Source organism: Schistocerca nitens, chromosome 4 (assembly GCF_023898315.1).
Source record: "Schistocerca nitens isolate TAMUIC-IGC-003100 chromosome 4, iqSchNite1.1, whole genome shotgun sequence".
NCBI classification, from domain to species: domain Eukaryota; kingdom Metazoa; phylum Arthropoda; class Insecta; order Orthoptera; family Acrididae; genus Schistocerca; species Schistocerca nitens.
Window position 1 is genome coordinate 216,269,675 of NC_064617.1, and position 25,263 is coordinate 216,294,937.

General features: G+C 43.8%; 1 protein-coding gene and 1 pseudogene across 1 annotated transcript in view; one reads left to right on the plus strand and one right to left on the minus strand.

Moving 5' to 3' along the window:
- LOC126252209 (uncharacterized) overlaps positions 1-25,263 on the minus strand; it is a 150,766-nt gene that overhangs the window by 83,720 nt on the left and 41,783 nt on the right. Inside the window, exons 3-5 of the mRNA XM_049953080.1 lie at positions 24,734-24,878; positions 24,490-24,592; positions 10,943-11,133 (exon numbers count right to left, since the gene is read on the minus strand). Coding sequence (XP_049809037.1) covers positions 10,943-11,133; positions 24,490-24,592; positions 24,734-24,878 — 439 coding nt within the window. The remainder of the gene's footprint in view (positions 1-10,942; positions 11,134-24,489; positions 24,593-24,733; positions 24,879-25,263) is intronic.
- LOC126254031 (5S ribosomal RNA) lies at positions 3,240-3,357 on the plus strand (annotated as a pseudogene).

Sequence of the window (25,263 nt, forward strand, 5' to 3'; positions counted from 1 at the left end):
CCGCCGTTTTGACTCTTGAAAATAGAAAAAAGTCACACGGAGCGATATCTGGTGAATAAGGTGGCTGTGATAGTACTGAAATTTGTTTTGAGATTAAACATTGTTGTACTGACAGAGCAGTATGGGATGGCGCATTATCGTGATGTACAATCCAAATATTTCACATACCAAGATCTTCAGTTATTATTAGACGAACCGTTTCTCGATTGATGTTCAGTTCTTCTGCAATCATTTTCACGGATAATCCTCGATCAGATCGTACGAGTTACCGTACCCTGGCCAAGTTGACATCCGTCCGTGAGGTTGATGGTCGTCCACTGCAGTCTTCATTTTCAACATTCGTTCTGCCTTCACTAAACACGTTATGCCAACGAAAAGCTTGAGTTCTTGACATAATCCTCTCCAAAAGCCTTCCGAAGGTTGCCATAAGTTGTCGTCGCGTTTTCACACAGTTTAACGCAAAAATAAATGGCATACCGTTGTGCAATATTATGCGGTTCCAGTAACTTATTACAGCACATATCACGAATGAGCAGCTGCATCGATGTGCCACTTGGACTAGAAGCAGCTTATAGACCAAGGTCAAATATATTGTGCCTATGCAAGATTGCAGGGTTCCCACATCTTGCAAAGAATATCAGTCTCATTACTTTATTGTCGCACATCGTACTTCTCTCTACGAGCACCAATGTCGCGTCAGCCGGGGGGGGGGGGGGGGGGGGGCGAGCGGTTCTAGGCGCTACAGTCTGGAACTGCGCGACCGCTACGGTCGCAGGTTCGAATCCTGCCTCAGGCATGGATGTGTGTGATGTCCTTAGGTTAGTTTTGTTTAAGTAGTTCTAAGTTCTAAGGGACTGATGACCTCAGAAGTTAAGTCCCATAGTGCTCAGAGCCATTTGAACCAATGTCGCAATGTCCACATGGAATCTCAATCCGATTTTACAAAGATTACTCTAAGATATTGGTCCCTTAATTAGCTTGCTTTTATCGCGAATCTCTTGCCCAGCTCCAAGTTCCAAGCAACTGAAAGGAAGCGCAAGTCACTCCTGTATATAAGAGGGACAATAAAACAGACCCCAGAAATTAGAGAACAACATTAATTAACATCGGTTTACCACAGAATTGCTAAACGAATTCTCAGTTCGAATGTAACAAATTTCTCTGAGACGGAAAACCTTATGTCGACAGATCAGCACAGTTTTAGAAAGGATCACTAATGCGAAACTTAGCGTACCCTTTTCTCAGATGGTGTCCTGCGAACTACGGAGGAAGAGGAACAGGCAGAGTCCACATTCCTAGATTTCCGAAAAGGATTTGACACAATGCTCCATTGCAGATTGTTAACGGAGGTAGGATGGTACGGAATAGATTCGCAGATATGTGAGTGGCTCAAAGGCTTCTTAAGTGGTAGAAACCAATGTGTTGCTCTCGACAGCGAGAGTTCATGAGAAACAACGCTATCGTCAAGAGTGCCTACAGAGGTGTAATGGAACCGCTGTTCTTCTCTATACAGGGTGTTACAAAAAGGTACGGCCAAACTTTCAGGAAACATTCCTCACACACAAAGAAAGAAAATATGTTATGTGGACATGTGTCCGGAAACACTTACTTTCCATGTTAGAGCTCATTTTATTACCTCTCTTCAAATCACATTAATCATGGAATGGAAACACACAGCAACAGAACTTACCAGCGTGACTTCAAACACTTTGTTACAGGAAATGTTCAAAATGTTCTCCGTTAGCGATGATGCATGCATCCACCCTCCGTCGCATGGAATCCCTGATGCGCTGATGCAGCCCTGGAGAATAGCGTTTTGTATCACAGCCGTCCACAAAACGAGCACCAAGAGTCTCTACATTTTGTACCGGGGTTGCGTAGACAAGAGCTTTCAAATGCCCCCATAAATGAAAGTCAAGAGGGTTGAGGGCAGGAGAGCGTGGAGGCCATGGAATTGGTCACCGAATCTGTTGTTGAGAAGCGTACGAACACTTCGACTGAAATGTGCAGGAGCTCCATCGTGCATGAACCACATGTTGTGTCGTACTTGTAAAGGCACATGTTCTAGCAGCACAGGTAGAGTATCCCGTATGAAATCATGATAACGTGCTCCATTGAGCGTAGGTGGAAGAAACTAAAATGAGCTCTAACATGGAAATTAAGCGTTTCCGGACACATGTCCACATAACATCTTTTCTTTATTTGTGTGTGAGGAATGTTTCCTGAAAGTTTGGCCGTACCTTTTTGTAACACCCTGTATATGTAAATGATCTGGCGGACAGGGTATGCAGCAGTTTGCGGCTATTCGTTGATGATGCTGTGGTGTACGGGAAAGTTTGGAAGTTGAATGACTGTAAGAGGATAAATGCTGACGTAGACTAAATTTCTAATTGGTGTAATGAATGGCAGCTCGCTCTAAATGTATAAAAATGTAATTTAATGGAAATGAGTAGGAAAATCAATCCCATAATGTTCGAATATAGCATTAGTAATATGCTGCTTGATACAGTCACGTCGATTCATTATTTAGGCGTAACGTTGCAAAGCGACATGAAATGGAACGAGCATGTAAGGACTGTAGTAGGGAACGCGAATGCTCGACTTCGATTTATTGGGAGAATTTTAGAAAGGTGTGATTCATCTGTAAAGGAGACAGCGTATAGCATTCTAGTGTGATCCGTTGTTTAGTACTGCTCAAGATGATTGTAATCCCCACCAGGTCGGATCAAAGAAAGATATCAAAGCGATTCATAAGCGGGCTGCTATTTTTGTTACCGGTAGCTTCAAACAAAACGCAGGTATTACGGAGTTGTTCGGGTAACTCATATGGGAGTCTCTGGAGGTAAGGCGTCGTTCTTTTCGATGAATACTACTGAGAAAATTTAGAGAGTAGGCACATGAAGCCGACTGCAGAACGATTCTACTGCCGCCAAAGTACATTCCGCGCAAGTACCACGAAGATAAGAGAAATTACGGCTTGACAGGGGCATATAGATAGTCCCTTTCCTCTCGGTCTATTTGCGAGTGGAACAGGAAAGGAAATTAGGATTGGTTCAAGGTACCCTCCGCCACCCGCCATATGGTGGCTTTCGAAATGTGTATGCAGATGTAGAAAGGAACCTCAGAGCTTATCATCGCCATCCAGCAGACAGGTCATCATTAACAGTGTCCGATGTATTTACTTCATGAGACACTTCTGTGATTTTTGAAATTAAACCCAACCATTGGAAGGAATTATGGGCAACGGCCTTGTCGCAGTGGATACACCGGTTCCCGTGAGATCACCGAAGTTAAGCACTGTCGGGCATGGTCGGCACTTGGATGGGTGACCATCCAGGCCGCCATGCGCTGTTGCCATTTTTCGAGGTGCACTCAGCCTCGTGATGCCAATTGTGGAGCTACTTCACCGAATAGTAGCGGCTTCGGTCAAGAATATCATCATAACGACCGGGAGAGCGATGTGCTGACCCCACGCCCCTCCTATCCGCATCCTCCACTGAGGATGACACGGCGGTCTGATGGTCCCGGTAGGCAACTCGTGGCCTGAAGACGGAGTGCTATTGGCACGAATGAAATAATATTACAAAACTGTTAGCCAAATGGTGCTGATGAAAATATCTTCCTCCATAAGCATTGGGACCAGCTACGCTACTGGACAAGCGTCCTTTAGCGGGGTCAGATGCGGAACAGGTAAGTGGGTCATTACTGAGTTGTATACCTTGTGCAAAATAATGTGGCCCCCGCGCCGAAACACATTTTCGTCGTGAGCGCTGGCCGCATCCATCCCCAAGTTTCAAAAGTATGGCCATCTCATTTGAATTTCACCTGTCAATCCGCCCCTTGCGAGCATTCTCGTATCTATTTCTTTACTACATAGCATTGCACTAGCCTTCATGCACCGTTGCTCTCTGGAAAGTTCCTCATAATCAGGCATGTGTTGTTATGTCATTAAATTTGGCCACAAAAGGGAAATGAGGCAGCAAAAATCTCATTAAAAACTGTACTTGAATGGGTTGCAGGAAGTGCTAACTATTCCAGTAACGAAATAAAGGGCGCAGGAAACATAGCTTCTCCTACTTGCCCGCCGGCCGGATTGGCCGTGCGGTTCTAGGCGCTACAGTCTGGAACCGAGCGACCGCTACGGTCGCAGGTTCGAATCCTGCCTCGGGCATGGATGTGTGTGATGTCCTTAGGTTAGTTAGGTTTAATTAGTTCTAAGTTCTAGGCGACTGATGACCCCAGAAGTTAAGTCGCATAGTGCTCAGAGACCCATTTGAAAACTACTTGCCAAGGCTTCACTACTTCTGGAAAAATGACGAAAAAGGAGAAGAAATTTTTCATTTAGGTAAAATTGACGAACAACTTATCCGGGGGACTGACAAATGTACGCTATTTCACATTTTGAGTGTCATACGTATAAGACGACAGATGGAAAACGTAAGTAGACTGGTTATTATTTCAAAAGTAATCACCATTACCGTTATTACATTCATCTCACAATGAGACAAGACGGTTAATGCATTCACAGAAAAATGTTTATGGTTGCCTGTGAAGCAACGAATATACCCAGTCACGAACCTCTAAAAAAAATGGCTCTGAGCACTATGGGACTTAACAGCTATGGTCATCAGTCCCCTAGAACTTAGAACTACTTAAACCTAACTAACCTAAGGACAGCACACAACACCCAGTCATCACGAGGCAGAGAAAATCCCTGACCCCGCTGGGAATCGAACCCGGGAACCCGGGCGTGGGAAGCGAGAACGCTACCGCACGACCACGAGCTGCAGACGCGAACCTCTTAATCTGAAGCAAATCGACAGTCACAAATGTCTTTCTTGACGGCTCCAAAAATATGGAAGTCACATGGGGAGAGGCCGAGACGATGCAGAAGATGTGTTAGTGTTTCCTAGCAAAACATCTGTAGTGTACTCAACAAAACCTTGCCAATATTCATTCTGTTGTAGAGTAATGCCCACCCACAAACTTCCAATATTGTTTTGAGTGCACTGCAGATGTTTCGCTGGGGAGCCCTTACGAATCCTCCCTACAGTCCTCATCTCTCCCATCCAATGTTCATATTTTTGGAGCCGTCAATTTGCTTTGGACAAAGAGGTGCAAGCCTGGATACAATAATGATTCCAAAGGCAACTGCAAACATTGTTCTGTGAGGGCAATGACCATCCCGTCGCATAGTGGGATAAGTGTATTAACAGTTACGATGATTACATTTGAAATAATAAGGAGATTACTTAGTTCTGTTTGTCTCGTTTTTATTTGACTGACACTTATAGTAAAGGATGTTGAACACTATAATGTATTTTTACTCTTGTTTTGTTTTGTGAGAAGTCCTTTTGGCAGTACGCGGTCAGGCTTGTTTTTCCTTGGTTGATTCTTTGTTTATGTGACCATATCTTTTTTAGTACTCCAGTGACAAAATGTTACTTTGAACATCTGTGTATTTTGAATTGTCGGTCTTACTGACGTAACTTGGTAATACGACCGTTTGCTGACTCGGCAGCTATGGATTAGAGCTTACACGAGATTTACTTTTATGTCTAGGCTTCAGCTGTTGAACTTCACCTCCCCGCGACGCGATGCTCGTTCACAATGGAACCTCCATCACTACCCCTTTCCCCTTCCAATGACATTGTCAGATACGGGCAATGCTGAAACTTCCTGGCAGATTAAAACTGTGTGCCAGACCGAGACTGAATCTCGGGACCTTTGCTTTGCGCGGGCAAGTGCTCTACCTGCTGAACTACCCAAGCAAGGTTCGCAGGAGAGGTCCTGACGGAAGTAAAGTTGTGAGGATGGGTCGTGAACTGTGCTTGGGCAGCTCAGTCGGTAGAGCCCTTGCCTACCGAAAGCAATGGTCCTGATTTCGAGTCTCAGTCCGGCACACAGTTTTAATATGGCAGGAAGTTTCATATGAGAGCTCACACCACTGCATAGTGAAAATGTCATTCAGGAAATGGGCAAAGTTGTTTTGTGCGCACAATCTCACACTCTAATACATACTGAAGCGACACTATCTGGTGTGAAAGTTGTTACCGTTTGACAGCTGGAGCGACACTAGCGCTGAAAGCGGAGAGAAAACAGACCGTAACATATGTCACTAATATTATGTGTTTTAATTACGTTTCTAGTTAATTAACGAAAAATTGTTATATTTTTCTCTTCCATGCAAGGGACACGAATTATCGTAAAGAAATGTAAAAACAGCCGAGTTTCACTGACTGTATGACATAAGTTACAACTTATTCACGAAGAAATACTTCCGGATGTGTGTGTAACTGCAGCTTACTACACTGACAGCAAGAGAATATAAATACGTCAAATGTTTTTTATTCCAGTCTTTGATCACAATATCAATTGTTTTGACGGTGACCGGTTTCAGTCCGTAATGACCATCCTTAGATCTACAATATACAAATATATATACCTAGTGAGCAGTGTGTCTTTCAACACAATACTGCAATACGTATCACAATCTACTATCATACACAGCCGGCCGGTGTGGCCGAGCGGTTCTAGGCGCTACAGTCTGGAGCCGCGCGACCGCTGCGGTCGCAGGTTCGAATCCTGCCTCGGGCATGGATGTGTGTGATGTCCTTAGGTTAGTTAGGTTTAAGTAGTTCTAAGTTCTAGGGGACTGATGACCTCAGAAGTTAAGTCCCATAGTGCTCAGAGCCATTTGAACCATTTTACTATCATACAACCAGGGAATTGTACAGATAAAATATGGTAAAGCGTACCTTTTCTACACCATGTCCTAAAGTGATAAGGCCCTAATGGCATCGTCAAAACATATAAACATAATCAGCGCGGCATCGTCATATAGATCTATGTCACAGCTGGTGAATATAAATACGTATTTCATGCATGACAAATATATATTTCTGTTCTTGTCTGTTCTTATTGTGATAGCCACTCCCATTAACACGCAAAATTTTTTAAGGACTTCAATGACTTGCCAGTTTTTACACATCGCTCGACTTTCTGATGCTCACATATTTTTGTGAATGTTATTACTTTTGCTTCAAAAGCGAATCACTCGATTTTCTGATACACGAATAGTTTTGAAAATGTAATTATTTTGCTTCAAAAGCGAATGCCTTGAGGAGTCTGGCTGTTTGTGGCTCAGATGCATTAAAAACAGTGACACTGGCTTATACCCTTTTGGGAAACACTTTTATTGGTTTTGATGTTTTACTGTGATGTCATGAGTCATTCCCTTCGGATACAGATATGGTGGCTCATTTGATGTTACGGCGTGAAGTTAGCGCCGGCACGACAGGCGGAAACGACAGAGAAGACAGGGCTATAAGAAGAGGTCAGCCAACCACTCGCCGACCGACCCCCTTCCAGGATGACAACGCGACAGCAGCGGCCCCTAGGTGAAAAGGACATAAGCACAGCGCCCGACTGATGGAGCTCACTTCTATAGCAGCTTCAATGGTACCCACTTCATTAGTACTATCTTCGTTGCACAGTCTTGTATTTGTTTGTTCTGAAGAAGACTGATTTTTTGTATGTCGCCATTTGCTTGTGTCACATCTGTCAAAGTTAAGTATTGTAATTGTCTTTTTCTAATAAAACTCATTAATATGAGTTGCTTAATTGTTTGTCTAGCGAACCGAGTATGCAGGATTCCTAGACACAACATATAGTAGGTTCAATAATGGAGGAACTGAATTCCATACAGGCGTCCTACATCCAACGTTCATTGATTTGGCTGGTACTGTAGCCAACAGACCTTTCTACAAAAACTTGGGTATTGGTTAAAAACAGTCTTGGTTGCAATTTTATTTTTTTTATATTTTCCAATGACGCGTTTCGCCTTATTTAGGCATCTTCAGATTATCTTTTCGAGGTGGACGCGAGAGGCACGAAGATTTGCATAACGCGTTCGCGTACACAGGAGCGAATAACAGGAAAAAAAAAGAATTTGAAAAAGTTGGATCTTTTGATATTTGCTAGAAATTTCCTATTATTACATGAAGATGACATTCTTCAGTAAGTATCTGTAGGTTACAAGGGAATCATAAATAAACTCTCGTGTAATGTACCGTTTCAAATCTCCCACGGTCCTTACAAAACTAAAGAATGACAAATGTGGGGTAATTTTTTTAGTTATTAACGATTTTTATGGCGATACATAGCCTCTCTACTGTCGTAACTATGTTACAAGCAAATATAAAATATGGTATTTGCATTAAGACGATATTGTGTTCAGAGGTGACACTTGCTGGCCGCTTCGCGCTCTGCTATCGCAGTGGGTAACGAAAACGACACGGAGTGTTGTGATTTCGTAGACTTTCCCGGCGTAATAACTTCTGATATTCTTCACGGGTTTGTAGCCGGATCATGTCGTCGTCCAGACACAATATTTCGGCGGACCAGCTGACCGCCATCTTCAGGTGAGTTAATGCCAGTGCACTGCCTCGCCGGAACTGAATTCCAGCCACAACGACGGAAACGTTTATACACCAAGAACAGAGCACCGCGCATGCGCGAGATGATGGGCAGCGCCTCCTAGGCGGCAAGTAGACACGCAGCGCGCCGGTGCGAGAAGACGGCAGAAACGATAAATCGCAACAGCACTAGTTGGAAGAATCCAATGATCGAAAAGAAGACCGTTGTTGTTTAATGTCGGACAAAATCGTATTCCATATCTTACTTAGAGGAAAACCTTTATCCCCGTTAATAATATTACTGGATAATCTAATTTCAATGGATTCTTTAAGAACACATTCCCAATAGCGAGAACCAGGAGAGATCAATTGTGTCTTGTCATACATCATCCTGTGTCCTGCGTTAAGGCAATGTTACGCCACTGCCGACTTCTCAGGCTGGAACAACCGAGTATGCCGATGATGTTCCACGCACCGGTCCTCAATAGCTCGAATAGTTTGACCAATATACTTCTTTCCACAGTGGCACGGAATTTCATAAACCCTGGGCCTCCTCAAGCCCAAATTATCTTTAACTGAGCCAAGAAGGGCTCTAGTCTTGGCCACTGGCGTAAAAACACTTTTAATATTGTTGTTGTTGTTGTTGTTGTCTTCAGTCCTCAGACTGGTTTGATGCAGCTCTCCATGCTACTCTATCCTGTGAGAGCTTCTTCATCTCCCAGTACTTACTGCAACCTACATTCATCTCTTGGTCTCCCTCTACAATTTTTACCCTCCACGCTGCCCTCCAATGCTGAATTTGTGATCCCTTGATGCCTCAGAACATGTCCTACCAACCGGTCCCTTCTTCTTGTCAAGTTCTGCCACAAACTCCTCTTCTCCCCAATTCTATTCAATACCTCCTCATTAGTTATGTGATCTACCCATATAATCTTCAGCATTCTTCTGTAGCACCACATTTCGCAAGCTTCTATTCTCTTCTTGTCCAAACTATTTATCGTCCATGTTTCACTTCCATACATGGCTACACTCCATACAAATACTTTCAGAAACGACTTCCTGACACTTAACTCTATACTCGATATTAACAAATTTCTCCTCTTCAGAAATGCTTTTCTTGCCACTGCCAGTCTACATTTTATATCCTCTCTACTTCGACCATCATCAGTTATTTTGCTTCCCAAATAGCAAAACTCCTTTACTACTTTAAGTGTCTCATTTTCTAATCTAATTCCCTCAGCATCACCCGACTTAATTCGACTACATTCCATTATCCTCTTTTGCTTTTGTTGATGTTGATCTTATATCCTCCTTTCAAGACACTGTCCATTCCGTTCAGCTGCTCTTCCAAGTCCTTTGCTGTCTCTGACAGAATTACAATGTCATCGGCGAACCTCAACGTTTTTATTTCTTTTCCATGGACTTTAATACCTACTCCGAATATTTATTTTGTTTCCTTTACTGCTTGCTCAATATACAGATTGAATAACATCGGGGACAGGCTACAACCCTGTCTCACTCCCTTCCCAACCGCTGCTTCCCTTTCATGCCCCTCGACTCTTATAACTGCCATCTGGTTTCTGTACAAATTGTAAATAGCCTTTCGCTCCCTTACATATTATATTTTCTTAAAATTCTTGAAATTTTGAATGATATACTTCCTGCAAAGGGTAAATAAGCAACAGCTTCAAAAGTATCCTCTACTGGCTCGCGTAACGGACCAAACTGAAGAGCACGACATATTTGTTGTTCCGTATATCCATTCCGTTTAAAACCAATCTTCAAATGATCAAGTTCTTCTTTCAGATGTTCGTCGTCAGAAATGGCATAAGCTCTTTTGACCAGAGTCTGAAAGACTCCACTACGTTGGTGTTGTGGATGACAGCTGGTCGTATGAAGATAGCGGTCAGTATGGGTGGGTTTCCTATACACAATATGTCCAAAAGTCTCATCATCCTTTCTTTGCACTAAAACATCGAGAAATGGAAGTTTACCACCACTTTCAATTTCCATAATAAATTTAATACTTCGGTGTAGACAATTAAAATCATCTCACGCACGCGCGGTGCTCTGTTCATGGTGTATAAAGGTTTCCGTCGTTGTGGCTGGATTTCAGTTCCGGCGAGGCAATGCACTAGCATTAAGTCACCTGAAGATGGCGGCCAGCTGGTCCGCCGAAATATTGTGTCTGGACGACGACATGATCCGGCTGCAAACCCGTGAAGAATAATAGGAGACCGAGCGAGGTGGCGCTGTGGTTAGACACTGGACTCGCATTTGGGACGACGAGGGTTCAATCCCGCGTCCGGCCATCCTGATTTCGGTTTTCCGTGATTTCCCTAAATCACTCCAGGCAAATGCTGGGATGGTCCCTCTGAAAGGGCACGGCCGACTTCCTTCCCCATGCTTCCCTAATCCGATGAGACCGATGACCTCGCTGTCTGGTCTCCTTCCCCAAAACAACCCAACCCAATATCAGGAGACGGAGTGTTGCGACTGTGATGTTAGATAACGACTGTACTGACCTGCGAGAGTCCCTGGAGAAGTCGAGCGAGTCGGAGTCGGAGAAGACGACGCTGACCTCCAGCTCGAAGCCCCTGAGCGGCGAGGGCAGCCCGTGGGCGTGCAGGGGCGCCGAGAAGGGCGAGCTGTGGAACGCCACCAGCATCTCGGGGCCGCGAGCCACCACCGCCGGCAGCCACTCTCCGCCACACACCTAGACACACCAACCAGCGCTCTGCACGCTTCTTATCCTCTCACAATGGGCGTAACTAGGAAGCATGCAACGTCTCCACAGTTCAACAGATTACATATGCAAACGATGAAAAACGTGCTGAAATTAAAGTGGTTCGTTTTTATAGCTTTCAGTGTGTTGCATCCTAATACTGCACATAGCATATCATTTGCAGTTAACGTTCAGTATTTAAAAAATGCATTTTCAGCGATTTTCATTATGTAAAATTCTATCTACATCCGGATCCCGCTCCAGCTACTGCCGGGTCTGGGTGCTGACGAGTCATCTCCATTTGGCTCGGTCCTCCCACCACTTTTCTTCCTCCACTTGCTGCCAGGTCACAGATATTCTCACTCCCGTTTTCTTCCGTGTTCTTAGGCGCCCTCTAGGTCTTTTTCCGTCCATCTTTAGTTCTTCCATAATTTTGGGGAGTCTCTGCCCACACATCCTCTTAACATGCCCATACCATCTTAGTCTCTTGTTTTCAATTTCTACTTTCTTGTTTAAGGTCCTTTCTGATATCTACGTTCCTTAGTCTGTCCATTCTTGTTTTTCCCGTAATTGCTCTGAGAAATTTCATTTTCCCTTCTTGCAGTCTGCTGCAGTCCCTTTCTGTCATTGTCCATGTTTCTCCTCCATAGGTGATAAAGGGAAGTAATAACTTTTATACATAAGGGGTTTTGCTTTTTCTGAAACTTCCTTATTCCAAATCAGGTGTTTTATTGTTTGGTAGAAATTGCCTCCCTTCTGTAACCTCCTATTAATTTCGTTGGTTATTCTTCCATCACTAGATATTTCACTTCCTAAATAAATGAAACTGTCTACCACATTGAGGGGTTCTCCATTCAAAGTAATATTTCCGTTGATCCCTTTCTCTCTTCCAAATACCATTACTTCACTCTCATGTTTATTTATTTTTCAAAAAATGTTCAGATGTGTGTGAAGTCTTAAGGGACTTAACTGCTAAGGTCATCAGTCCCTAAGCTTACACACTACTTAACCTAAATTAACCTAAGGACAAACACACACACACCCATGCCCGAGGGAGGACTCGAACCTCCGCCGGGACCAGCCGCACAGTCCATGACTGCAGCGCCCTAGACCGAGCGGCTAATCACGCGCGGCTATTTATTTTTTATTTATTTTTACTTATTTTTTATCATATTCTGATTAAAAAAATATTATTACCTTGTAATTTTGGTGGTTTCGCTCCACAATGTGGCGGGTGTAAAAAATAAATAAACGTCGAGCAAACATAGACATTTAAAAGCAAACCGTAAAAGCTACAACCACTTTTTCATCTTTGCTATTGTGAAACACGGAAAGCTCTTTGCTGTTACGGACGATCTAAGAATGCAGTAAGCTAATCAGTATGAAAATGAGAAAGCATTATTCTACTACAGTGAAAGAGCAGGGCTTCTAATGGAATCTGCTTACCATTACATACAACCTGCACTTATGCCCCATCCGAACAGACGTGCTCAGTACGGTGTCTATTAATTATAAGGCATCCTTCTGACCGACGTCTTTGGGAATCATAATTGTCTTAAAAACTCCAAGCTGGTCATGGATATGCATTGCATTCATGACATATTGCTAAAGTGTTTGTGCATCGTTAACGGAGCTAGCATACACGAAAGACTTCAGGTATCCCCATAAGAAAAAAAAAAAACCAACAGACTGAGATCGAGGGAACGAACTGGCCAACATACTGGGCCTCGCCGACTAATTCATTGCCCATTAAATGCCTTATGGGGTTCTCTCGAACATTTCAGAAAAAATGGGCTGGTGGTTCGTCATACACGAACCACATCTCCAACCACTGTAGAAAATGGGCTGGTGCTCCAGTATATATGAACCACGTTTCCAGCCATTGTAGAAAAGGCACCTCCTGTAGCAGGGCAGGCAAGTCGTTTAATAGAAACTGCTTACAGATTTAATTGTCTACCTGTGAGATATGTGGAGATTCTTAACACCGACTCCAACAAAGGCGATATAAGTGCTATATTAAAGCAGGATAAAAATACTTTTACAGTCTAGGAACTTGTTCTCCACAATACCACCTAATGTAGGTATCGCTGGATTGCGTCTGGTTCCAATAGACAATGTTATTCCACAAGTGTTTAGGAAAAGAATCAATATGTCGAACAGACTTAAATCATTCCATATTAAGGAAATCAGTCCTCTAAGTACAGTTAATGTGTTATGTACGCGGAAAAAGGGGGAAATAGAGGATATCGAAGTCAAGAAACGAAAATTGGAGGATATGAGAAAGACGACATCCAAAATGAAGAATATGAACTGCAACTGTAAAACTAAATTGCTATTGCAGATATGCAAGGAATGTTTACATATGTGTGAACAAATGTAGCTATGAGTGGGGAATATAAAACATCTGTATTTACAATAAACAGGACTGGAAAATTGGAAACTGGTCATGTGTTGGAGAGCTAGCCAAAATCAATGTAATCAAGAATGTTTATTACATCAAAGGTCACAGGAAATTTCTTTTATAAACCTCCATTCCCATTTGGACTCGTTTAAAAAGTGGTTATATTATATATAACTATGGTTTATTGCACGTTCTGTGCATACCAACAAAACAGCCATTTTGGAGTTTAAAACCGGTGAAATATCTACAGTTAATGGATCCACATTTTGCAAAAGTTATAAACTTTAAGTTCTATACAGAATTCCAGGAAGAATGTGCGGGAGAAGAGTTGTTGGCGTAAACACAGGAATATGTGGAGTGTTTCAGTAATACTGTCATGGAGGAAATAAGAGGTAAAGATAAAATTCCCATATTCCCTTGCCTAGGAGAACTGAAAGAAGGAACAGAGCTAATTGTTAAAATCATAAAGAAAATAGAAGTAGTATAAAGGAACAAAAATAGATATATATTGGAATTCGAGAACATATCTTCTTTGTATCTGTCAAATTCCTGGCTGAAGAAAGAAATATCTGTTTCAGATGTACGTTTGAGTTGTAAGTTAAAAATTAAGCTAGCCGTTATTTAAACTACGCACAAATATCATAAATAATGGGCTGCTTTCTGTGTAAGTGTTTATGCAGAAAATAATAAAGATTTCATACGAAAATACTTGCTTTGCTCATTCGTTAACCTACCAAAAATTCTTAGACTTTCTTATTTACAACGATGTTGACGCATGCATTTTGGATGGATGAAGCTTTCAGTAGGATGACCTTGAAAAGTTGCCAAAAATAGGCATGTGAAAGCGTAGCGACACCCTTTCCTTACCTATATCGTCTACGCAGTGTATCTAGCACTCAGCCAGTAATGGAAGGATGGTTTAGCAAGGTGCAGAAATTGGAAATCATGGTGCAATGTTATTGGCTGATAGCATCACAAGATCGACAGGATGAGACATTTTTGTTGATGTAACAAGGTCTTCGAGAGTGGTGGTTTGCAAAAGATAGATGAAATTGCGGAAAACCTGGTAAAATTACGAAAATTGATGAAACATATGTAAACTGAGGAAAATACATGAAAAATTTAGTGGAGTGAGGGTACATACATTATCACATGGGTATATGGAAATCATTCCATTCCTCCACCACTGGGATTCGAAACTGATGGTGGATACTATACGTGCTCTATGGGATTAAATTCTGCAGTTCCTTTGTTCCACATGCAGTTACGCATTATATGCGACAAAAATATAAGACAGAATATCCGAAGATTTGGAGGCCACGAGAGCTGTTTGGAAACGCTCCACAACGCTGCAAACTCTTCCAGTTTCCATAAGTCACAATGTCTTCCACTTTTCTTATCAGTGTTAAACACCGCCTCTGTCTCTTATTTCAACCATCTTGTTCGTTGCAGAAGCAGCGTGTCTTACATCACGTGATTCCAACTTTCTGTGGGAGCCGAGGGATCGAAATGTGAGTTTAACACGTAACACAGTTCTCAAAGTTATGGTAGAAAACAAAGTGTATGGCAGTGTACGAAGCAGTAGTTATACACTGGATATGTTACAGCAAAAAACAACGTATTGACTGTTTATGAAACAACAACACAGGAATCTGCGCATCTGACGTCACAAAACTCAGTCAGCCAATGAACAGAGAACGACGTTGCCAGAGCTTGACTCAGTTTTAGAAACGTTCAGTCATAAACACAGTAATTGAACAAAAGCAAAGTCTTGATAGCAGACTTTCTTTTATAGAAATTCTTTAAACCAATTGCTTCATATTCTATTAAATAATTAAACCAAACAAGCAATTAGCCTCCTAATTCAGGCAACAGCAAGGAAAGGTGTTTGTATCATTCTCACGAACCGCTCTTTCGCAATAAAGAACAGCGGTAATTGTTTATTTCCTATTGTACTTCGACGAAACGCGAATAATTTATAGTCATACCAACAGTGTTTGTCGGTATTCTGCATGACGTTTTAGACTCCTCCAGGAGTTTATTCGAATGACGAGTTGCGTTAGCGTAATGGTTAAGGTATTTAATTGATTAGTAAAAGGTTGTGTGTTCAAACCTTACTCGGTTCTTAATGTTTTGTTTATTTAAAAACAATATCAAAGTGCCTTACTTCATGAATTTTATTCGTTTGAATGTAATTTTTTGAAATTTCTAGTTCTTTGTCTCTTCATTATAATCATAATAAGTTTTCGGTTTTTCTAATTTTGTCCTCCAATATTTCTTTTCTCAGCAATTAAAAAGAATGAAAAGGCACACATACAATATTCATGTTATCTGTTTTGTTTGTATACCTTCTCTTCCGCAGTCGCTGTTTTACTATTCATATTGAAATATATTCTTTGCGACAGTATTAAAAGTATTATTTAGAGAAGAATTTCGGCTCGTACGTTGCCGAGCTACTTGATTGTTTGACGCAATTCTTTGCTTCGCTGCTTTGGCAACATCATCATATTCAATGTTTACGTCAACTGATCTATGTTTTGGCAAGTATTTGCTGTCCGCTGTGACAAACACAAACTTTTTGCGAATTGCGCCTCACTGACAATATATTTTAGTTTCTATGTTTATTTACGTCTACAATTCAGTTTTGTGTACTTCGCCAATTTTGTTTTAATCAGAACTTTTTAGAAAAAAGCGATATGACTCTGATATGAACAAAAGTTTTATTACAGTCGCGAAAGATGGAATATTTCTCAATATTACATACGACACCTATCTGGTACTTAAATTAAATAAGATATTGTTATACAGTAAATTTTATGTGAAATTTAGGTATATTGTCCACATTTCATTCTGAACATAGTGGCAACTAAAATCGACCACACAGAAAGTATACGCTATGGACTTTTACCTCTGCAAGGTATCAGTCAAGAAGATGTGTAAAAATAAAATTTTTGGGCCAAATAGTTTTTGTGAAATCGAATGATAAGTGTGTCAAAGCAGTCGGAACACCATGTGTCTGCACAGGCGAGCAGTGCAGTGATGAAAAAATCGCGCACAGCGCGGAATGAGGGGAGCACGTCTCTGCAGCAGCGAAAGTGTTAATGCGGCCGTGGTGGCTTTACATCATAAACTGCGCGCTCCCGCCTAAACGTAAGTTTGCGAACTATACTATACTACTGCGCTGCTTCTCTTGGCGCGAGCGTCGTTTGCAACTGGCAACGCAGCAGTCTCCCGCGTCTGGGAGGGCATGCGCGAGCCGCCAAGATAAAAGAATCCAACTATAGTAAGAACAGATTTTGTTTTACCTTATGAGAGAATACTTAGAGGAAATATAGCCTATTCCACAGTGTTGTACAGGATTTTCGGGACAAGTAACGATATTCTAGCGACGTGGAAAAGCATGTATGCCCGATTTCTCCTGTCTTCGAAAATAATTTGTATAAATGGGAGGGATCTACATTTCGCATGAGAAACTGGAGGTGTCTGGGTGACAACATCCTCATTTCAGATCCCGTAAAATCGATCTTTTAAACTCAGGAGTCTATGTCAGGGGAGGAATTGCAGTTAAAACTATACGTCCAGACACAGCTTCTCCCCGCGTGACTGGCAGGTACGGAGAAAGATGCCAGTTAGTCTGATGTTGCCTGCAGCAATGGGGGCATGTCCCAGCTGCGGCAGTCGCGGCTCTGAATAGCGAACTAGCCAGTATTCTGGTTGAGCAGTAGAAGATAAAGATACATATACGCGTTGCATGAGAAGATTCAGTATCGTGAGTGCTTTCACTTGACAATTATTCCCCCATGTACATTGATCGGTCGACTACGTGGCAAGCACGTTGACAGTCTCTCCATCTTTTTCCGACAAATACGTCTAGTGTAAGATGGAAACACGGTAGAGGAGGGTGCTTATGTTCCCAAATGCCAGTGCATACAAGACCACAGATATATTTAGGGCTATAATCTATTTGTGGCAGACATTTAATTACTTGATTCGCAAAATGTTTTTGCATGATTCTCGAACACTTAAAGTGTGTTTTATTATGAAGCAGAATCATCGTAAGGTGGTGGTGAGTGTTTCAACCAATTTATTCATTTTACAGGGTAGTGTAAATGCACTATTTTCCACCACTTTTGACATCTCAGTTGCGCCAGCTCATCCTTTGCCTCTACCATTAGCTAATAGGTTCAAATGGTTGAAATGGCTCTGAGCACTATGGGACTTAACTTCTGAGGTCATCAGTCCCCTAGAACTTAGAACTACTTAAACATAACTAACCTAAGGACATCACACACATCCATGCCCGAGGCAGGATTCGAACCTGCGACCGTAGCGGTCGCGGGTTCCAGACTGTAGCGCCTAGAACCGCTCGGCCACTACGGCCGGCTAGCCAATAGGAAAACAGCATTCTGAGGACAGATGAAACCTGCCGTCTGAGTGTTTGTACATGTTGTTCCATGCATGAATTCACACAATCAGGAAGTAACCACTTGAAAAAGGACAGGAGGCGACTCTGGAATTTCCCAATTAAAGGAATGCCGCCCCTTGTTGCTTTGTTTGGGGATTGCGAGAAGAAATGGAGATCCCTCATGTGCGTAGGCATGTCACTTTGGTGGCAGAGCTGTTCTAGGCGCTTCAGTCTAGACCCGCGCGACCGCTACGGTCGGAGGTTCGAATCCTGCCTCGGGCATGGATGTGTGTGATGTCCTTAGGTTAGTTTGGCTTAAGTAGTTCTAAGTTCTAGGGGACTGGTGACCTCAGATGTTATGTCCCATAGTTCTCAGAGCCATTTGAACCATTTTTGATTAAGCCGTAGGTGTTACAACAGGAAGTAGACACTGAGAGAGAACACAGATGGTTTCCCAGGTATCGAATATCAAAGGACCCCGACTTTCGGTCCGCAGTCGGTGGTATTTAGTATCGTGATCCGTAATTATGACAATGGGCGGTTTTCGATTTCTATGGCAGGCAGATGTGATTTCTATCCACGTGGGGGAGCCCTATCTCTCACACTCTCACAAACTGATTAATTAAAGCATATGCAAATTGAGTTCAACAATATATTAAAGACGTCGGTTTGATTTTTGTGCCAAGAGATTATTCCTTTCCAGCACATATTGAGTCTTTTTCCTGCCAATTTCTAGTTGTGAAAGGGACGATGGGAAGTGAGGGAGGGGACGAGAGGGCTGTGGGATTTACAATGAGGGGGAAAATAGGCTCGGAACTCAACTGGGGAGGGGTGACAAAAATAGTGTCCCTTTTACCAGAGTGGCGGGGGGTGGGGGGGGGGGCGGGGGTGGGAGGAGCACGGGAAAGTGTGGGAGATTCTCAAAATGAATGACAGATTGTCCCCACGGCGTTATAAATCAATATCAGGGGGTCATAAATCACTTATGATGACAATACTTTTAAGGCGAGGGCGAGGGTGGAAGGTTGGTATATCTGTCAATTTAATTAATTAGCATATTAGTTTCACATCGAAACTGCACCAGGACCTGCTTTATCCTAATACTGATAGGTTCAGAAAACTAAGACACATTCTGTCATTCTTGCCATACGATAACATGGCCAGTTGATACAAATACTCTGTCTTCCAAAGTCCAGTTCTCAGTTTTTAGCAAACCAGTCCCATGTTGAGACCTGTGATGCCCCTACTGCGGTCTGCCAAGGTGACTTGAGTCGACTATGCCACAGCTAGCCAAGTCTGAAAGTCTTGGTTGCCATTGGCTGCTGCCGCCTCGTTTTTGCTTTCACCGTTGACGAAATATGGGGGCCTCCCACAATCAAGCAACGTAATTCGCCATTTCCGACATACTCGTTTCCAGGGGCCAGGCCATAATAGTCCGTTGTTTGTCAAAGTCGCTTATGTCGGCTGATTTCCCGATTTTCGGCCCATATGGTCGCTAGAATGGTCCCCCATTCACCTATGGTCCTCTCGTATACGTACCTTAGAGCATCAAGTCCCCGAAACGCCACCAGGCTGTATTAAATCTTGGGGTGGGCAGTGGTCATCATGTTTTTGCTCCGATACCGTTTATAGCAACATCACTTTTAATGACGAATTGGCCAAATTAGCGAAAACTAATGGTTCCAGCTAAATCCTATATAAATGCCGTATTTAAAAAGATGCTTAACACTACTTCGTTTATTGTGAGTTATCGTATAAGACGACGTATTTGAGGGTTATTGCCAATAATGTAACGCTTATTTTCAGTCTCTCGTTTTCCGTACATTGTTGGTTTCAAAACAGACGTTCAAACGAACTGATTATTAATTTTTGTAATACAGTAACTGGAGCGATGTAGTTTCGTTCATGACTATTATATTGCACCGCACTTACAGCAAATTTTAAGCTGTCCAACTTTTATCTCATTCGATTCCCAAGACTTTGTTCGACGATACTGAACAACTTACATTGTTGCTACTTCTTTTTCACTTACTGAAGGTTTTTACATTTTACAGTCCTAACTGCATAAACATAAGAAAAATTTGTCTTCAGTCCCTCTCCACAAATAGTGTATTAAGTACTGCAAGGATACTGTATTTTTGCCACTTTTTGAAATGTTAGCTCTATGGAAATCCAGAATTTAGAGATACGAAATTTTTATCAAAAAACAAAGCAAAAACCCTGTTGAGCGACTATCGGCTACAACGACCGTAACCGTCGGCCCCTTCGACGTCGTTTTAAACGGTTTGCTCTGTACCCATAACAGATCATTAAACGACTTCTGAAAGTTTGTTGTTGGATTATTGGCTCACACCTGTATATATGGGGAAGTTGTATTTCGGTAGCGTTTAGCAATTTGTTACATGCATGATGCATCACCGGAACATTTTGGTGCTGATGTAAGACGACATCTAACGGGCCAGTAATTGTGCAAGATGGATAGATCGAGTACAGCCTGTTTCGTGCCTTCAACGATCACCTCCCTTAATTCTGTGGCTGATCTCAAAAGTGAAGTGCACAGCACTTGTGTCCTCACAATGAAAGAACTAGAGTAGCGAATTGTGCCGACATGTCAAGATTTACGAGGTGACCTCAGGCTGCCTGAAAGAATTCATGGCTCACTGCAGAGGTGTGTTGTATTTGGATGCGAAGACGATACGTGGGTCTCCTTCTCTAACAGGTACGAGTGCGCAGAAAACTGTAACGAATAACGTATTGAAACTGTATTGTATTTCTCGTTGAGGTATGTCGTGGGTGAAAGTTGAGCCCTTTAGATAGGGATTTAATCTAAACGTTTACAGTTATAACACATTTATGCTGACTAGAACTATGTTTCACATCGACGTCCGTTGTTGAACGGAACCATCCACCAACATTTACCTCGGAAAGAGCTCGTTCTCGGATTTTTTCCCGTCCAAAATATTACGAATGGCAAAGAGGCAGATCTTTTGTGGTACTGTTTAGAGGTTACTGTAAAGTAGATAGTAAGGAAGTTTGCATTATATTCTCTTTATGTAAAATAGATAGGTTAGATTGACATCTTTATATCTATCATTATGTCCCTACAGGCAGTCATTGGAGTACGCAAGCAGAGCTGGAAAGTTTTACAGTCTGAAAAAATAGACGTACTAATTCTTAAATTACCAAACCGCTTTCCTTTATTGAAGTATTTTCTGTTGTGTTATGTCTCTTATATCTGCTTTTTGTCTTACTCCTTTGCCAATGGTCATGCCGCAGTGACAACTCCGGTTCCGATCAGAGCGCTGTCGGCCTGGGCTAGCACTTAGATGGGTGGCCATCCGGTCTGAGAGCGCTGTTGGCAAGCAGGATGCACTCAGTCCTTGTGAGGCAAACTGAGCAGCTACTTGATTGAGAAATAGTGGCACCGGTCTCGTAAACTGACATACGGCCGGGAGAGCGGTGTGCTGGCCACATGGCCCTCCACATCCTCATCCAGTGACGCCTGTGGGCTGCGGCTGACACTGCGGCCGGTCGGCATCGTTGGGCCTTCCGACGCCTGTTCGGACGGAGTTTAGTTTAGTTTTATTTTTAGTATTTCTCCTTTGTTGGTGTTTCTTTTTCTTCCTGCTTATACTTGTTTAATAGTACTGAACTTAGTAGTTCATAGAAAGTGGCTGTACAGCAAAAAATTGCGACCGACAGTACGACTTTGCTGCTCGCGGGTCCCATCCGGAAGATATGGTCCAATCTTCTTTTAGTGGTTTAACAGTTACCAACTTTACATTATTACGTAATCAACCGCAACCTTCTGTTTCAACAGTCAGATTCAGATATGTTTACCCCGTGATCGCCTCTGCGGGCATCTTTATTTGAGCAGTTAGTGTGTAACATTTTCAACTATACAAATTTGTTTGTATAAGTAAGTTTAATTTGTAATTTACTGTCTTGATATTTTAGTATTCTTCCATTTCTTTCTTTTAAACAGGACGTCTAATGATCGATTGGTAACACGTCGAGACTGCTGATTATACCATTTCTATGGCAAAAGGTATACTTCAACAACGTACACCACGCTCAAGGTGTTCCTCCGAGGCAGCATTTTGTGTTTTTGTTTCTCTTACAACTTACTTTATCCCATGTAAGTTTTCAGTGGCCTATAATTATACAAAAAGTGTGCAGTGCAGTTCTAAAGTCCATAATAATTTTTTTGAAAAACGGCATAGCGAAACGGTTAAACACAACGTAACGAAGTATTCAGTACGTGAAAGCGCTGAGCGCTGTTCTTTTCCTTTACGTACTCCGTCCGAACAGGCCATGAAGGCCCAACAGTAGCGACCGGTTGCCGTGTCATCCTCAGCCCACGGGCGTCACTGGATGCGGATATGGAGGGGCATGTAGTCAGCACACCGCTCTCCCGGCCGTATGTCAGTGTACGAGACCAGAGCAGCTACTTCTCAATCAAACAGCTCCTCAGTTTGCCTCACAAGAGCTGAGTCCACCCCGCTTGCCAGTAGCGCTCGGCAGACCGGAAGGTTACCCATCAAAGTCCTATCCCAGCTCCACAGCGCTTAATTTCGGAGATATGACGGAAACCGGTGTTATCACTGCGGGAAGGCCGTTGGCTTTTCTTTACATAGCGCCGACAAATTAGTTTGAGAACCAGGAGCGCTACCGTCCGCAGCTGCTGAGAATGGCAGCCAACCAGGCAGGGAGAGCAATCTGTGTGCTAGAATTTGCCCATTGCCAGTCGGTAGTGCGTGTGCTAGGAGTTTTCCGTGGCAAGTTTCACAAGACATGGCCAGCTTACAGCAGGATAATGGAATGGTACAAGTAGTCCGAGGAGGACTGTGTATTGTGTATTCAACGGGGGACTTAGAAACGACGGAGAGGCTTCGTCCCTGCCGTAGCCCTCAGTGGTCCACAACCACACAACAGGCCACAGCAGTCCACTCACCCCACCGCCGCCCCTCACCGAAGCCAGAGTTATTGTGCGGTTCAGCCCCGAGTGGACCAACCCCCCCCCCCCCCCTGCCCACCCCTGGTAGACTAGTGTAACCCCAAATGTTTGCGTGGTAGAGTAATTATGGTGTCCGCACAAGTGTTTGCGCAGCAACCACCGACATATTGTAACTGAGGCGGAATAAGGCGAAGCAGCCGGCATTCGCCGAGGCAGATGGACCGCCACGCATTCCCGCTCGGGAAGCAGCACGTTACTGCGCGGCTAGTCGGGCGGACCCGAGGAGTATAGTTGTTTCTGCGATGACAACGGTCGGACCGACCAGGCGTGTCAGAACAAATAGCTAATCGTGTGCTGGACGAAATGTTGAAAAGCTTCACAGAGTCTAGCTATCGAGCTAGTGTTGAATTCAACATCACTCAGCCAACAGTGTGGAAATTCCTTCGCAAGCGATTAAGAGACAAGCCTTACAAAACAGCAGCTCCTGGAAGCGACATACCATAATGAAAAAATGCGCCGTCTACAGATCTGCACTTCTATGCAGAACCATCTAAAAAATGACGACTTTTCATATTAATCTTCAGTGGCAAAGCCGTTTTCCATTTTTCGGGAAAGGGCAACCGACACAAGACACGTGTATGGGAGACATGCTACTTTTGAACACGTCCGCGATTCCACGAAAGGTAACGTCTTACGCCAGTGTCCAAGAACACTGTCTGTGAACCCTCCATCTTTGCTGAGAGAACTGTTGGTGGTATCACCTATCTCGACCAGCTGTGGCTCATGCTTTAATTTGAAATTGACAGCAGGGATTTCATCTTTCAGCCATATGGCGCCCATTCACATTCTCTCAGTTGTGTACGAGATAATCTAAATGAGGCATTGCTAGGTCGCCAGGTAGACGGTTTAGCGGCCACTGAGCAGATTTTTCTCGATTGGCCGCCACGGTCACCGGACTTGACGCATTGCGATTTTTTCTTGCAGTGTTACGTCAAGAATGGCGATTATATTTCACCTCTGCCACAGGACCTCGAAGACTTTCAACACTGCGTTGCACCAGGTGTTCTTACCGTCAGTGCTGATATGCTGGCTCGGGCACTGTCAGAACTCGACTAGCGAATACATATGTGCCGTATCACGAACGGTGGTAACACAGAATATTGTAAAAACAACTTTGAGAATCAGTCATTCACATATTGTACCATGTGCTACGTTCTTGGCCATTTATGTCAACCGGTTTTTGGAATGTTTCTTGGACTTTATAATTACCTAGTAGCTGGAATGAAATTTTCGTTCTAGAAAGGAGTGCGCACTGATACGAAACTCCCTGGCAGATTAAAACTGTGTGCCGGACGAGACTCGAACTCGGGACCTTTGCTTTCCGCTGGCAAGTGTTCTACCAAGCACAACTCACGACCGTTCTCGCAGCTTTACTTCCGCCAGTACTTCATCTCCTACCTCACCCGCAAAGGTCCCGAGTTAGAGTCTCGGTCCGGCACTTTTTATCAGCCAGGAAGTTTCACCCTGTGGTTAGCTTACAGTGCTGCGCGAGGAGGCGCCGCAGCAGAGGGCGCGCCTTCTGACCTTGGCGAGGACGGGGTCGTCGGTGCTGGCGCCGTCGTAGAAGATGAGCTGGTCGCGGTCCCCGGTGCAGTCCGACCACGCTCTCAGCGGCCGCCCAGGGGCGCTACGGGAAGCGTTGAGCAGCGCGCCCGGTCCTCCGCCCCCGGCCGCCCCTGCAGTCGCCGCCGCCGCCTGACCTGGGCCCGCCGCCTCCTCCGCCGCCACCGCCCCTGCCGCCGCCGCCGCTTCCACCCCCGGAGCGGGCCCCGCCTCGGCCGCGGCGGCCGCCGACCGCTTCAGAAGCAGCTTGTGCGCGTGCTCCTGGCGCACCGACAGCATGGCGTGCTTACACGCCGGCACCACCTTCTGGCGCAGCGTCAGGTAGCACGTCACGTTGCGCGGGTACATACCTGCGGCAAAGTAACGTCACAAATCCTCTGGCAGGGTCCGGGTCAGCGTCATTAGCTAATGAAGGAAGCAAGGTAGGTTAGCGATTAATGTTTTATGGAGCTTGGTGATGGAACGCCAACACAACTAGGGAAGTAGCAAGTAATGACCAAAACAAACAGTTCGAAGTAATTGACGGGAAGTGTGTGAAATCTTATGGGAATTAACTGCCAAGGTCGTCAGTCCCTAAGCTTACACACTACTTAACCTAAATTATCCTAAGGACAAACACACACACCCATGCCCCAGGGAGGACTCGAACCTCCGCCGGGACCAGCCGCACAGTCCACGACTGCAGCGCCTTAGACAGCTCGGCTAATCCTGCGCAACTGACTGAAAGTCGTCGAG